Source organism: Dermacentor variabilis, chromosome 6 (genome assembly GCF_050947875.1).
Source record: "Dermacentor variabilis isolate Ectoservices chromosome 6, ASM5094787v1, whole genome shotgun sequence".
Lineage (NCBI taxonomy): Eukaryota > Metazoa > Arthropoda > Arachnida > Ixodida > Ixodidae > Dermacentor > Dermacentor variabilis.
Window position 1 is genome coordinate 147,274,343 of NC_134573.1, and position 15,010 is coordinate 147,289,352.

Below are 15,010 nucleotides of genomic sequence, written 5' to 3' on the forward strand. Positions count from 1 at the left end.
AGCGGAAACCCCTGACTTCAACAAGACCTTGCACTGTGCTTTCGGCATCAACATCCGGGCGGAAGACTGCGTTTTGATTACGTTCCATGTAGGAAAATTACATGCCGTTCGCTGTCGTCCACTGACCATCAACAACTTTGTCCCGATTGCACAGGCCCTAGCTGTCTAACATGTCAATTAGGTCTCAGGAACTGCCACTCTGGTTCACTGACGCCTTCTGACGTGCAGCTATCTCGCGTAAGTTGGTCCCGCAACGCGTATTCGCTGTTTCAGACGGTAAAACATCATGTAAGGGAAATAAAAACAAGAAGAAGACTATGCCTTTAAAAAGCAACAACAAAGTAACGTATCAGCCATGACGAAGCCTAGTCCGCTTGTCGAAGCGTTGGCTAGGGCTGAGTGCTTCACTCGTTCAGTCATTATTTGTTGGTTATAGGGAGGTGAATTTTCATGTTACGGTCTCTGACCCACATTTGAGAACTATCCTGCTCTCCCCCAATCAACCCAGTCTGATAAGTGTTCCCTTACTTAAACTTTAGTCCCATCGGCATTCCTTGTTCGACTGTACTTTTGCTCAGAGACCCTCCAGTTTCGAGGGAGCTTCCGCCACGTTTGCGTTCCAATGAGAACATATACCGTCAGATGTGTGTACGTGCTGTGAGTGTGTGCGTACACCGTCTCATGCTTAACCCCTCGCCGGGTACAGCATGTCACGACCGCAGTTAGGCTGCTCCACCATCCCCTGTCAACAACGAAGCGGCCATCTCTCCTAATATACGCACATCCACACAGCACCGAAACGCTCGTGACCGGTCAGTGATTGAATTCACGCCGGAGAGCATGTCACATCGACAAGCGTACACTGACGTTCACTACTCAAGTTTCCGAGCGTGATCTCCGGCTCATTTCAGTCTCCCGCGCGCACTGCGCATACCCGCGTATATACGCACCTGGAAACTGTCCATCCGTGACGCCTCTCCGTCGCGTACACGCTGGCATATATATATGCAGCAGGAGTGACCGCGGAGTTGGCCACTGAGTTGAGACGCCCGCGAAATAAGTGGGTCACCCGATGCGCTAATTTGAAACACGCGCTCGAAAAGAGCCGGCAGCGCACGCGTCTGAGACAACAGGGGCCTCGCGGATATACCTGTTCCTCACGCCGCGCTTGTCAACAAGCCTCGGCTCCGTATCCGTCAAGACAGCGGGGATGTTGCTATCGCGCGCTTTACAGGCGTGCCCATTCACTCTATGCAGCTGCCTGCGCGGCACTCTTCTGGACTCGACAAACAAGGTGAAGACAGAAAGTAAGAAAAACAGAAATGACGCGACAAGAGCACGTGTTCTGGGTCGTCCGGCTTCGTGTAGCATAGCGGCCGGCACTCGCGGTCGATGGACAGCTGCTGACCGGGCTTTATAAACTGTCTTTGTGTTCTTCTTCTAAGCAGGCGCGCGCTCGCGTGCACTCACGCCAGACGCGGCACACCTCGCAATGCGCTTGAATTAAGCTTTGGGTTAAGGCTTGCGTTGGAGCTAGTTGGAATGTCATACTTGTGTTTAAAGAAACTTTGGGTTAAGATTGGAGCCATCTGCTCCTGATGATCGGCGTGTATACGAGCGTTCAGGTAAAGCCGATCTCGCTTGCATGCTTGGATTTCCTTACATGTGGCCCAACGAGCAGTGCAGTGCGCGCGGAAACGCAGCGCACCCTGACGCCGAAGTTGAGCGGCGTAGAGGCACGTGCGGAATTGCCACATCACTTAGCATACTTGAAGGTAAGGGTAGCACCGGATATTGCCTAGAAAGAGTTAAAGGTTGACCGGATTCCTCATGCTGGTGTATCCATCGAGGCGGAAATAAGGAGACGATGTATACAATCCATATGAGTTCATCTTAGTTACCATAGTCATTGGTATGTTTCCGGGATTGAAAGCTACTTGCATACAGGTCGAAGACCTTCGGGCGCAGTTATTCGCCCTCTCTCACGCTCCTTCTCTCGAAGGGAGACGCAGCTATACAACTACTGCCTCCTCTTCCTTCTCTCGCAGGAACCGAGTAAATGATTTCTCTGGCCACTGCATCGGAGGTAATTAAGATCATACGAAGCAATGACGTCTTCATATGCAGTTGCCGCGAGTAAAGTGAACGACGCCAGCGGGCGCGTCCCCCCGACGCTATATGGTAGGGGACATGCGCGAGCGAGGGGTGAACAAGGAAGGAGTAATAATCAGTTTCACCAACGATAAGTGGCGGCGGATAGGTATGTCATCTGTCTCTCTCGCCAACTGCATGCGTGCAGCGCGACGGGAGCTCGTGTGCGCGTGTCGTCTACCGTACCAGGAACGAGAAGCTGAAGCACACGCGTGTTGTCCGCCAGCTAATCCTCATTTGTGAACGCCGCGCTGGCCGATTGGAAATATCTCGGAACGAATTACCGGTGCCCGCAACGGAAGAGTTCTCTCTATAATCCGGCAGCGTGTTTTCTCTAAAAGAAAAACAGGCACAACCGGGTGTCTGATTCTTGATTGGTTTGGACGACCCGGCATAGCTTTCGCTGCACTGCATGGAGTTGCTGAGGCGGAGCACACGGAAAGAAGACGCGCCGCGACGAGAGAGTTGGCGATCCCACGACGGCACCAACGCACTTCCGATCTGACTTTCTCGCTTCAAAGAAACGGTGTGCGCAAAGACACCGAGCTTTTCTGGACGCCGATCGAGGTAGGAGACTGCATGCGTGCACGCGTTCTCGCATTCAATGCAGCGGCTACGCTGGTTATATCCCCGCCAGTGAAACGGCGCGGCGGAAATGCGATTAGCGCAATTCGGAAAGGCACCCCCTCCTTCCCTCACCCCTGCTCCCTGCAGCCCTGACTTCTTCGCGGGGCAGCGCGAGCATTAATGAACACTCGCGCGCGCGCGCCCGGCCTGCCGTTTGCTGCTTGCCGTTTTGCCTACTCAGGGGATCGGCTCGCTCGGAGTCGGCCACTCCCGCGCCCGAGAAAGGTGTGTTCGCCGCGATGCCTAAGCGCACCCGCACCGTCTTCCGAGTGCTGCGAGGCCCCCGACGAACTAACGAACGCACATACGAACGAACGAAACGAACGAACGAACGAACGGGTTTGCGCTGCTGCCACCGCTCGGTTGCTGCTGTCGTGTGAAGGATAATTTCCGGCCGCTTGCCCAAGGAGTGCAAATTATCCAGTAGGACGGCTACCGCGAGCGCAACTCCGGGGCACCCAGCGCGCACGCTCGATCGGGGCGATGGACGGCTGATCGTTTGTTCTGAACGCATATCGGGGCGACGTACGTCTCGAAATTAAGCGGCGCTATGCGCACGCAAGAGCGTGCGCACGGGAGCTCGGTGCTGCACACGTCTGACAATATATATAGACAGACGATGTAGCAGCTACGCCGGGAGACTATACGTGACGCAGAGAAATGTGAATCAAGATGATCGATGGAAGACGAAAGTGTGCTAATGGATAAATTATAAACGCACTTTAATGGCGAACAGTTGGGTCAAACTCGGTAAGGCATATAACCTCTGGACGCCTTTATTCTCTCTTGCGTAACCGCACATACTTCATCGTTGTGAAGAGGGTTCGAATAATGATAACAATAAAAGCAAGTCTGCTTTCTTAATTTCCTCTTGTTTGTGCAGATAACCGTGCATGCTATGGTGTTCCACTAACGGTAAAGTTTCTCCACCCATTAGAATGTGTGGTTCTTATCGATATACACGCATACGTTGTTAGAGTTCATTCAAAACGCAGTGTTTCTGCGGGAGCCGTTGGCATAATATGTGGCCCCAGCTGCTAATTACCGCTTAGCCATCCAAGGAAAAGCAACGCATGTTCTCACTTGCTGTAATCATAAAGATACGTAGTCTTTTATTGGAATTCACGCCTTGCGATCGAATTTATGATTCGTATAACAGCGGGGATTCGCTGTGTTCAACAAGTTCGCAGAGTACGCTCCTTAAATAAAAACTGTGGAATTTAACGACCCAGAGCGAATCGGGGAATATTAAAGGCACTGTAATTACGGGCTGTTGAATAATTTCGACCTCCTCGAGTTACTTCACGTGCAGTTTATAACAAAAAAAAATGTGGGGTTTCACGTGGCAAAACCACGATCTGATTATGAGGCACGCCGTACTGAGGGACTCCGGAAATTCGGATCACCCGGGGTTCTTTAAAACGTGCACCTAAATCTAAGTACACGGGTGCTTTCGCATTTCGCCCCCATCGAAACGCGGCCGCCGTGGCCGGGATTCGATCCCGCGACCTCGTGCTCAGCAGACCAATGCCATATAGCCACTAAGCAACCACGGCGGGTGCACTTGATAAGTGGGCCCACGATCGTTCTTACTTCATTTTTATTTCCCTGCAGCCTCGAAATGTAGCCGCAGTGGCCCAGGATTTAAGTGGCCACGCTGTGCTCAGCTGGCAGCAGAACGTCATAGCCATTGAGCCAATGTAGCAGTTAAAGAAGCTGCACTCTTCTGTTCACGTAGTCGGATGGCTGTGCGTTCGTCTGCAGAACGTCATATCCGTTCGAGTGCAAGCCCACTGGTCCAACCACCCCAATCGGATGTGGCCAGTGGAACTTGCAATGCGCCAGTATCTTCCAATGTGCCTAATTTTCACTTCGCCAACTTCGCCGCCATCACAAGCCATCGCAGCAGAGGGCGACGAGGGCACTGTTGCGGTTTTTGAGGGCGACAGAATTGGCCAAGCGGCTGTAGCCTGAACAGATGTTTATAGTGCTGCAAGTGCTTCTGTGCTGTGCGGTGGCAGTATGCGGCGACAGTGGCCGACTGTGATTGTATGTCTACGCCCCTTTCTTTCTTTATCTCTACTTTGTTATCACTTTACCTCCGCCTCCCCTCTCTCCCCAGCGTAGGGTAGCGAACCGGATCTTCCCCTCTGGTTAACCTGCCTACCTTTCCTCTGTCTGTCTCTCTCTCTCTCTCTCTCGCGTGCATCGACGTGGCGGACGAAAAAAAAAAGTGACGCGTCATCCTAAGTTCATGTGCGGAGTACCTTACTTAGCCATCGCGCTCGAGATCTTTTGGTGCGAAACGGGGAGGGGGGGGGGAAAGCGACGTCGAGAGGCGCCGATTGGAGAATATAGACCTCCCGCTAACGAAAACACTAAGGTAGATGCGAAAATGAGAACGAGGTGATTTGTACAATGAAAGCCGTGTAGAGGTCGGCCTGAGATAGGAGGCAAAATCGTGTTACACGGCGCTTGACCAATATATATATATATATATATAAAGGGACGTATGGCTACGAGTGACAAATGCATTGAGTAGATGACGCGAATACATGTCGCCACATAACCCACGGCCCCGCACCCAGCCGCAAGGCGAGATAGGTGTTCGCGTATATATAATGAGCACAGCTTTTCCTCGCTGATGTAGTAACCCGTTCCCAAGGACAGCTGGAAGCCCTGCAACGACTCGAGCAGCACACGCAGTAGCCGCGCGACCGAAGGTGCCACAAAGCCCGCATTCGAGCTCACAAAAGACGCGCTCATATGCGCGCAGGTGCCGTTTGCGAGCCAACTGACGACGTCGGGCCCCGGGGCTATCACGTTTCGACTGCGGAGCGATCAAGCCCTTCATCTCCTGTCATTGGCATTGGTTCGCGCGAAAAAAAAAAATAACACCGAGCGCGCAGTTACAGATAGACAATGGGGCGCCACGCATGGGACCGGCGATTATCGGCTGAGCACGCACCCGTTGCCGTTCAGCCGCGGGAGTGGCCGAGACGACCTTCTCGGTGCACCAGAGGAACTCCGCGAATGCGGTTCTGTCGGTCTGCTACTTCGGCATGCGCTGCCGCGCGCCACATGGCTCCGGGCTGTTCCTTTTTGGTTATATTGCCACCCCCCCCCCTCGCTTTCGACCCTTTCCCGTTCTTCCTTTCTCTCTTACACAAGCAGCCATGCGCGTACAGACGCACACTCTCTATCACTCTGGCTGGAACTCTCGCTTGTGAGAGACATTTCGTCATGCGAGCGGCCAAGGCGCGACGTTGAAAGGCGCGGACATAGGCCGCCATTCGTTTTTATCTGGAGCAGAAAACATACCACGCCGACCGCGAGTATATATATGCACAACGCGATTTATCTTGTTTTGTTACTGTTAACGGATCCGTGGCGCCGGGACGGTGCTGTTTCTTGGCCGTTTAGCACGGACGCCGTTCAACGCTGATTTGGGCTTTGAGTGTGATACAAACATACGGTCGTGCTGTTGCGATATGATTAGTAGTATATACAACTTCGTATTCGAGTGCAGGCAGAAAAGTAAAATGATTGTCATCGAACCAGATTGCTGCAGAAAATGGAGGCGGCGTCTATTGGGAATTGCATGCACGCATTAATTCAGGAAATTTGTCGGTTTGTTATGTTTGTTCATTATTTACAAAGTATTCTTGCAACATTAGCTTGCTTAGAAATGTGGCTCCACCAAGTATAGTCGACGGAGTGACCTTTGAAGCCCGTTGTGAGCGCACTATATACTGGGGGCTTAGTTTGCCACCCATTGTCGTCCACAAAGGAAAAAAAATGACCGCTTGCCTTTTTTTTTTTTTTGTACACTTATAATTCTTGATATGTACTGGGGGTCCTGACAGCAGTCACATGGGCTGCGGATTTATTTTTAGCTCCTGATGTTCTTCAAGGAGGCACAACTGTACGAAAATTCTTACATTGCGTCTTTCCCCACCAGTCATGGGCTCAGAAGGCAGTGAAGGCACTTTTGTCCTTTCTGAGAACGTCTGGTTTGTACGAGAGGCTTTGACTCTAGTACTGTCCGCCCACGGCTCTATACCCTCCGTCTCTCTTCCTTTTCTCTATTCCACTTCTCCCTTCCCCCACCGTAGGGTAACCAACCAGGCTCTTGACCTGTTAATATCCCCGCCTTCCTTATATCCCCCCCCTCTCTCTCTCTCTTTACACTGCGTCTCCATTCACTGAAGCAGGGATTCCAACCGCGACCTCGTCCACATGGGCAGCAGAACTGCATATATAACCGCGGAGCTGCCGCCACAGGCACTCTGTTTTCGCCTAGAAATCGAGACGTCACAGCGTGTGTGCCTTTCCGCACTGACACGCATGCTCACATACACTCAGTTGCAACTGCTGGCCTCGATCCTTCGTCTGACGGAGTGCCCGAGGCTTCGTTCGGCGAAAACCGAATGGCATTTGCGAGCGAGCGTGACAGGTCAGCGCGCGCGTCGGACGGACACTCGACTGGACAAAAACGAACTAAGCGCCTGCCTTCAGCGGAACGCGCTACCGGAAGGAACGCCGATACGTGCGGGTGAGGCGGCGATCCGTTGCCAAGGCTCGCGTAACAACGGCAGCCGCTCGGCTTCACCCGCATCCCATCGCGGCCATTATTCCCACGTCAATCGAACGGATCACCGCGTGTACGCCCGGTATGCGCGCGCCAAGGGACGACTGTTGTGTGCAGCGGTTAGTGCCGGGGTCGGTTGCGCAGTTCTCACGATTTGCCGTCTCGTTTGTTTGTTTTCTTTTTGCCACGCAGCTAATGGGTTCGCCGCACGGCGCTCGCCCGAGCCAGGAGTGGAAGGGAACGAGCCAGTGCAGGCCGGTTTGCGAGCCACTCCAATGGCCAGTTGTCGTGTCATCTCGCGGCTAAAGGCTCGCGCGTGCGTTGGCCAGGTCGTGTAGGAGTGATCTCGCATTCGTCGTGTTTCCGAACGGCACGCGATGCAGGCGGGAGGGGGGGGGGGAACTGGCTCGAGCTATGTCTTATAAAAGCTTTGTCTTCTGTCTACCGTTGCACCGCAAGGAATGCGCCGTGGTCGTTCGTACGCAGGGCACGCCCGTATACAACGTCAGTGGGCGGTTAGCTCTCGTGACGCAGGAAGGCGCAGTGATATCGTGTAGGAAGTGTGCGCAACGATTCGGTGATTTGTTTTTTTTTTTTTTTAAGCGTTCGGTGCAGCGGTTTGCTTGTTTACGGGTATGTCTATGCTGGGATGATATACGCGTATGCGGCGCGTGGGTTCTTTCGGCTGTTCAGCCGACGCCTGCGAACTGTGGGACTAACCTCCGTGCTCGGGTTTGTGTTCATTCTTCTGGTGGCACTCGAGACGCGCTTTCGCAGTTTTCTTTAAGCTTTGAATGGGGTTGTACTAAAGGTATGGCACCAAGAACACCGAGTTAGCATATGTGATTGACAATGCATTAAGATGACGCGGTCAAGGAACGCTAAAGAGAAAACCTTGGTCCATTAGTAAATTACCGTTATAAAATAATAATATAAGGGGCCGGGCAGTCTTGACACGAAGGTAAATGGTTGGTAACTACGTAAATAGGCAACAACGAAAGACGAACGACGAAGCCACCTTGAAGTTCTCGAAGTGCACTAAAACGGTCGCTCAAGCCTTCAACGGTCATTCAGACCACTCAGGCCACTATAAATGGCCACTCAGGATGGCGCACTTCAAAAACTGCACCAGTGCAGGGATAGCCAGGTGCAGGATAGCCTTTGAGCCAGCGAAGAGGCTACAGCGGACTTTCGGAGCTATTTACCTGTCTTTAGAAAACGAAAGGCTTGACATCCGCGCCACCCTAGACCAGCTATAGACGGAAGACCTTCCTCTTTGGTCGAGATATTGGAAACATGGTCTCGCATATCGCCGCTGCAAAAGGCCACGAAAGCGCTGCCGCAATTTCCGAAGGCTACCGCACTGAGCGACCGCCTTTGATACAGAGCAGAAAATGTTCACTACGTCGGCGTCATCAACACGGCAGTTCCTTTCCATCTCTCAATATTTCCCTGCTTTCTCGCCTTCCCTTCGTGCTGGGTAGCCAACCAGACTCAGTCCTGATTAGCGTTCTTGCCTTTCATTTAGCGTTATCTCTCTCTCTCTCTCTCTCTCTCTCTCTCTCTCTCTCGCTGCGTGGCGCAAGCGCCATGTGTTTAGTACCGAGAGACGATAGCATCTTATACATGTATAGCATATTTGGTTCTTCAAAATAAATAAAACAACTGAAGGTTGCTCTAGAAGTAAACTATAACGACACGTTACAGATTTCACTGCTTATACCGCACAACTCCGTGACTGACTCAATAATGCAACGAGGTAAAACAATGGCATGCACGATATCCTTCGACGGTGCCCGATATCTTGCATCGCTGCGGCTAAAATTGGATACGAAAGGCTGCACCGCGGTGCCGTACCGCAGCCGGGCTGCAAAAGGCCAGCCAAGATGAAGGGTTCCCAATGACGTCTTCCTTTTTCTTCCTTTTTGTTTCTCTACTTCGAGGCTTTTTCCTCTCGGTGTCGCCCACGGCCATAAATTAAATCGTCCTTGCTCTCTCTTTGCGGCTGCAGCGCGAAAAAAAAAGAAAACGAGGCACACAGATGGAAGAGCGAAGGAGACAAGCACGAACGCTGCATATGCGGTCAGGAAACGGAGGGAGCGGCCCGGCTATGACCATGACTAACCACAATGTTCACGGCAGCGTGCGTTTCTCGAAGCGCGCGCGGCCGTCCATGGCCGGCCGGCCCCGGCTGGAAAGAGGCAATTACCGCCGGCGCGTTGGCGCGCGGCTCAGGGGAGTGCCGGGAGTTTACGCGTATAGCGCGCGCTGCGCAGTCTCCTAGCTTGACAGTCGAGCTCGGGAAGGTGACACTATATTCCTAATCCTTTACGGGTGTCAGCCGCGGGGCCGGCCGGTCCCGTTGATTGCGTTCACCCGAGGTGCGCCCCCGATGACCACGCCGGGAAGGCTCGGCCTCACTCGTTTGAGATGAGGAGACGTCCAGCGTTTCCTCGATAATGCTTTCTGGCCGAGCAACCGAAACGAAGTCGAGCGGAGAGTTATAGCGAGTCGGCTGATGAGAAGGCGACCATGAGGTACAGTGAAATCTCGTTGTAACGAAGGGACTTGAAACGAACTAATGGATATAGCGAAGCAATCGTATCTGTCTTGAAGTGTTTCGCTGGTATCCACCCCTAAAACTACGGTTATATTAATGCACGAGTACGTACGAAAATGTTCGCGGCAAGTATGATTACTTCGACCTATGTATCGAAAAAAAAAAACCACTTTCAGTTCAGAACTAGAGTTACCTCCCCCCCCCCCCCCCCCAACCGGTAAGCGATGTTAGCCTCGAGAACGGACAACTGTTATAACGAAGTGATCGTTGAAACCGAAGTGATTTCAGTTCTCTCTTCCAGTTCTTTAGAGCGTTGTTTCTGATGCATACGTACATTGTGGGCATATTCTTTTTCTTTATTGCACGCACACACACAGGATACGGACACAGAGACATATGCACATGCATGCGGTCGTACACAGACCTCTGCATGCCTGGAAACACCAAATTCGCGTACTTTGAAATTAGGTGGCATGAATTTGTTTTCTTTTGTTTTCGTTTTGCTTCCTTTCTTTTTTTTACGCTTCTTGAATTTTGTGCAGAACCGAGAAACCGCTTTTTCTCAACCTGAAAAAAAAAAAAAAAAAAAAACGAACCAGGAGTTGCCTTCTTCTTGCGTGATATCCAAAATCTAATATTTCTTTCTTTTTTCTTTCATTTGTGAGACATGACTAATCCGCTTGATAATTTCTTCTCCTTGAAGGGTCATTTAACGTCATGTCATTTTAGCATTTATAAAACAATTTGGCATTGTGGAGAAGGTTGACGAGATATTTCCACGAACATTTCTAATAAATAAATAAATAAATAACAACTTATCAGTCGCGCGCTCTTGAGGGCCTGTATGCACCCTGTAGGCAGATGAGCTATTGAGTGCAGTGGTCGGGTCACTGATCAGTTCTACTCTCATATCAGCGAATTAACTTTGTAGAGCCTCAACCTTTGCAGCCCCCGTGGTTTCGGTGTAGCAACTTTCCCTTTCGCAAAAACCTTTCTAGTGATACTTTTTTTTTTTTTTTTGGTCTCCTGTTCCCTTGCTTCAGTTGCCATAAGATTATTTCAACTGATAATCCAGCGCCATTGGCTCCTTTGCGCCGACTCTTGACGCGTCCTGGGAAGAAAATTTGTTTAGCTATTCTGAGCACCACTTTCTTATCAGCGCTGACTTTATACTTGCAAATGTCCACATGTGTACACTGTATAACAATCCGCCCGACCAATTTATCGTTCCCCTGCGTGCCCTCGTACGAACGGTCGCACCAATCTCTGGCGCTATAGCTCTCAGGTTTGTTAGTGCTACTTCGACGCAGCAAATGCCGAAGGCAATCCTGCAAAGCCTCTTCAATTCTCTCTCTCTCTCTCCATTTCCTCCCCCCCTCCCGTCTCACACACAAACACATTTCCGTCGCAACTTTAGAGCGGAGGTCAGCGATTTTCCGAGCCAACTTTTACCTTTCCGCACCGATACGGTCTGGTTACATGGTTTCCCTTTAGCACAGTTTTTTTTTAAAGTCTACAGACTCACGCGCCTCCCCGTCGCATCCTCCATAAACGACGACAGTAATAGATACCGAGGTTTCGGCGACACCTGTTCTTCGGTGGTTTCCACTACGCCGAGAAGGCGAGCGCGCTAGCATTGACAAATCGAAAGCGTCAGAGCTGTCCGACAGGTCCATTTGTCGCCGGCCGGGACATTTATATATATATATACATGCAAGCTCGTTTACATTCTTCTTTACATTTAGCCGGGTAAAAGGATCTAAAGTGCGCGCGCGTAACGTCTCCGCCGCACTGCCACAACGGGGGCAGCTTTGAGAAAGAAAGAAACCGCGTGGTATGCGGATGACGATTACGTCGCTATCTATCATGCGCGCTGCGCGGGCCATGAGACACCCTCCTAATTGTTGATGCGCATGAGAAACGCCCATTTACTTGTATTTTGCGGGCGATCATGATGCGCCTATAAAACGCGACGCTCCCCCCCTCCTCCCTCCTTCTCCCCTCGATTCGTGTGTTGCAGCGCGGGCTACCGAACCCCACACATACACGCTGCGATGCGTGGCCAAGGGAAGATATATTCTCGTGCGAACGTGGCTGGAAAGTTGGGAAGTGGGAGCTAAGATATGCCGATGGGGGCCCGGGCAACTACTGACCGGAGAACAGCAAACTCGGCAAATAGGGGTGGGCAGGAGAAAAGAAAGAGAGCAGGATGTAATGCGGACGAAGGGGGGGGGGGGGAACTTGCGACATGTATACGCCGTACACGTATCGCCTGTCTGGCATGCGCGGGCCAAGAGAACCCCCGCTTCAATGTCCGGGGCCTCCCTTCGTGCCTTAAGATCGGCAGTAAATCGCTCGGTACATGCGGAGCACATCAGCGCATGCGCCCCTGTAACGTAGGAATAAAATAGGAAATACAATTTTAGCGTGTATACGGCAGTGAACATGAACGGCAGGTTGCCACTATCCCTCAAGAGAAAAGTGTATAACAGCTGTGTCTTACCAGTACTAACGTATGGGGCAGAAACTTGGAGGCTTACGAAAAGGTTCTGCTGAAATTGAGGACGACGCAACGAGCTATGGAAAGAAGAATGATGGGTGTAACTTTAAGGGATAAGAAAAGAGCAGATTGGGTGAGGGAACAAACGCGGGTAAATGACATCTTAGTTGAAATCAAGAAAAAGAAATGGGCATGGGCCGGACATGTAATGAGGAGGGAAGATAACCGATGGTCATTAAGGGTTACGGAATAGATGCAAGGGAAGGGAAGCATAGCAGGGGGCAGCAGAAAGTTAGGTGGGCGGATGAGATTAAGAAGTTTGCAGGGACAACATGGCCACAATTAGTACATGACCGGGGTAGTTGGAGAAGTATGGGAGAGGCCTCTGCCCTGCAGTGGGCGTAACCAGGCTGATGATGATGATGATGATGATGATGATGATGATGATGATGACGACGGCAGTTGAGCTTCGGGAGGCTCACGCGACGCGGCGCCAGCGCCAGTATGTATGTATGTATGTGTGTATGTGTGTATGTGTGTGTGTATGTGTGTGTGTATGTGTGTGTGTATGTGTGTATGTGTGTATGTATGTATGTATGTATGTATGTATGTATGTATGTATGTATGTATGTATGTATGTATGTATGTATGTATGTATGTATGTATGTATGTATGTATGTATGTATGTATATTCGTCGACCCCGACGTGTCTGGGAACGTCAGGGTACGCGGGAAGCTTAAATAGCTGGGGGAACAGGGAGGTGGGTGTAGGGCTACGTGCCACTACACCGATTTTATCGCGGTCGCAGCGCCGACGCTCAAAAGTTTGCCACGGGAACCATCGCGCGGTTTTGCGAGCCAAGGGCCACCGCAGCGCAGCGGTTCAATTTCGCGTCGACATATTCGCCCGTCGTGTCGTGGTGACTTTGTCTTCGGCGATTCTGGTGACGAACATCGGGGAGGGCACAGAATAGGCTCATTCTCATCACTAAGCGTGATTCTCTGGATCGCAAAACTGATGAAGGTGGGACCTATATACATCCTGCTTACGGCCAGGTAATACCACTCGGATATCTGTAGTATAGTGATGTGTTATTATTGCTTCGTATTTCCAAGACCCATATAACTTAATCTGATAGACCTTGAACTTGCTGACTATGTGCCTAAACTATTGATCCATCAGTATTTATGCTTTTAGTATATCTGCCAATAACGTTCTGTCTTGAATCTTAGATATTCAACTTACTTTTGAGAGTTGACCGATTGTGTTACCTTTCGTTTTTCTCACTCGCTTTACATTTACCTAGGGTTGGCGCTGCCATTGTGAATCTTATGAGTCACTAAACAAGTGCTACTGTCGATTATTGCAAGCTTCACACGCTTAAGGTTATTTACTTATTTTTTATTTATTTATTTGTTTATTATTTATTTATTTATTTTTATTTTTGCAGGCTCCGAAAGACGCCTTTCAGAAAGCCCCATCGTTTCGGTAAGCACAATCACGCTCCTGTGCCTGTTGTTGCTTTCATACAGGCGGCCTTGCCAAAACAAGACCATCATCCCCTGACGGACCGTGCGTTAGACCACTCCGCTACCTTTGTCGCTCGATAAAAAAAAGGGGGGGAAAACTCCCGTGCTATCTCTTTCAGGCGCAATCGCGAGCAGGACGGCGCGCAGAACTAGTATTTAGCCTTTCAAAAAAACCCGGAACTCCAAGCAGCGACTGCAACTCTGTAAATAATCCATCGCGTTACGAGCCCTTGTGTGCCTGCCTAAGCCCTGTAATCATTTCATTTTACACCATCCTCCCTTTGGTGCAGCCGTAAAGCTAATCTTCCAGTTCGGCCGACATCAGCAGCTCTCGTTTAGGCCTCCTTTCCCCCTTTCTACGCTTTCCACCTAGACGGCGTTGCATCAGGCCCCGGGCGTAAACAAAATATGCTTAAGCAACCTGACGCCGCCACCCAAGCTACAGTGTAAGGTAATATAGCAGGCGTATGACTCCAGGTAATCTGTTACCGGCCTCACAGCCAAACTACTTAGGGCTTTCTTTCCATTTTGAACTCTATTCCCAGCGCTAGAGCAACATTACAAACATTGCAAGGTCGTTGCGGCGCACTTCTAATGTTGATCGCATAATATATGGCCAACGTACGTATGCGCGTACATATGAAAAAGAATTTTTTTTTTTGTGTTCCGGGAGGTGTGGACGGCGTGTTAAATCTCCCTATCAGTATTATATCTCCCTTTTCCTTAAACGATTTCAAACAATATTCAGGTATATCGTCTGCAGTTAAGATGTAGTTATGGTAACTGCGATTTGTGCGCGTCACCACGCAATTTCAAAAAGTGTCACCACACTTACTTTAACACGTTTCGTCTGAACGTAACCCAGCTTTGCCGCCGCCCTACTTTCGGCTTCATTGGATTGGAAGTGTTGTCGCCTAAATTTGAATAAGCTAAGATTTACAACACACTTTCTGTAGTCTCGCAAATTGGTCTTATCTTTCGTACTTTAAGTCTTTAACAATTACCGCATGGTGATCCAGAAATGAGCCAAGGAAATGTTTTGGGCCACCAA

At 50.5% G+C, this 15,010-nt stretch overlaps 2 protein-coding genes across 2 annotated transcripts in view; one reads left to right on the top strand and one right to left on the bottom strand.

Moving 5' to 3' along the window:
* The window catches only part of LOC142585426 (uncharacterized), a 199,863-nt gene that overhangs the window by 98,699 nt on the left and 86,154 nt on the right, over positions 1-15,010 (bottom strand). The gene's annotated exons all lie outside the window — the stretch shown is intronic.
* The window catches only part of LOC142584515 (uncharacterized), a 93,826-nt gene that overhangs the window by 30,199 nt on the left and 48,617 nt on the right, over positions 1-15,010 (top strand). Inside the window, exon 2 of the mRNA XM_075694629.1 lies at positions 13,881-13,918. Coding sequence (XP_075550744.1) covers positions 13,881-13,918 — 38 coding nt within the window. The remainder of the gene's footprint in view (positions 1-13,880; positions 13,919-15,010) is intronic.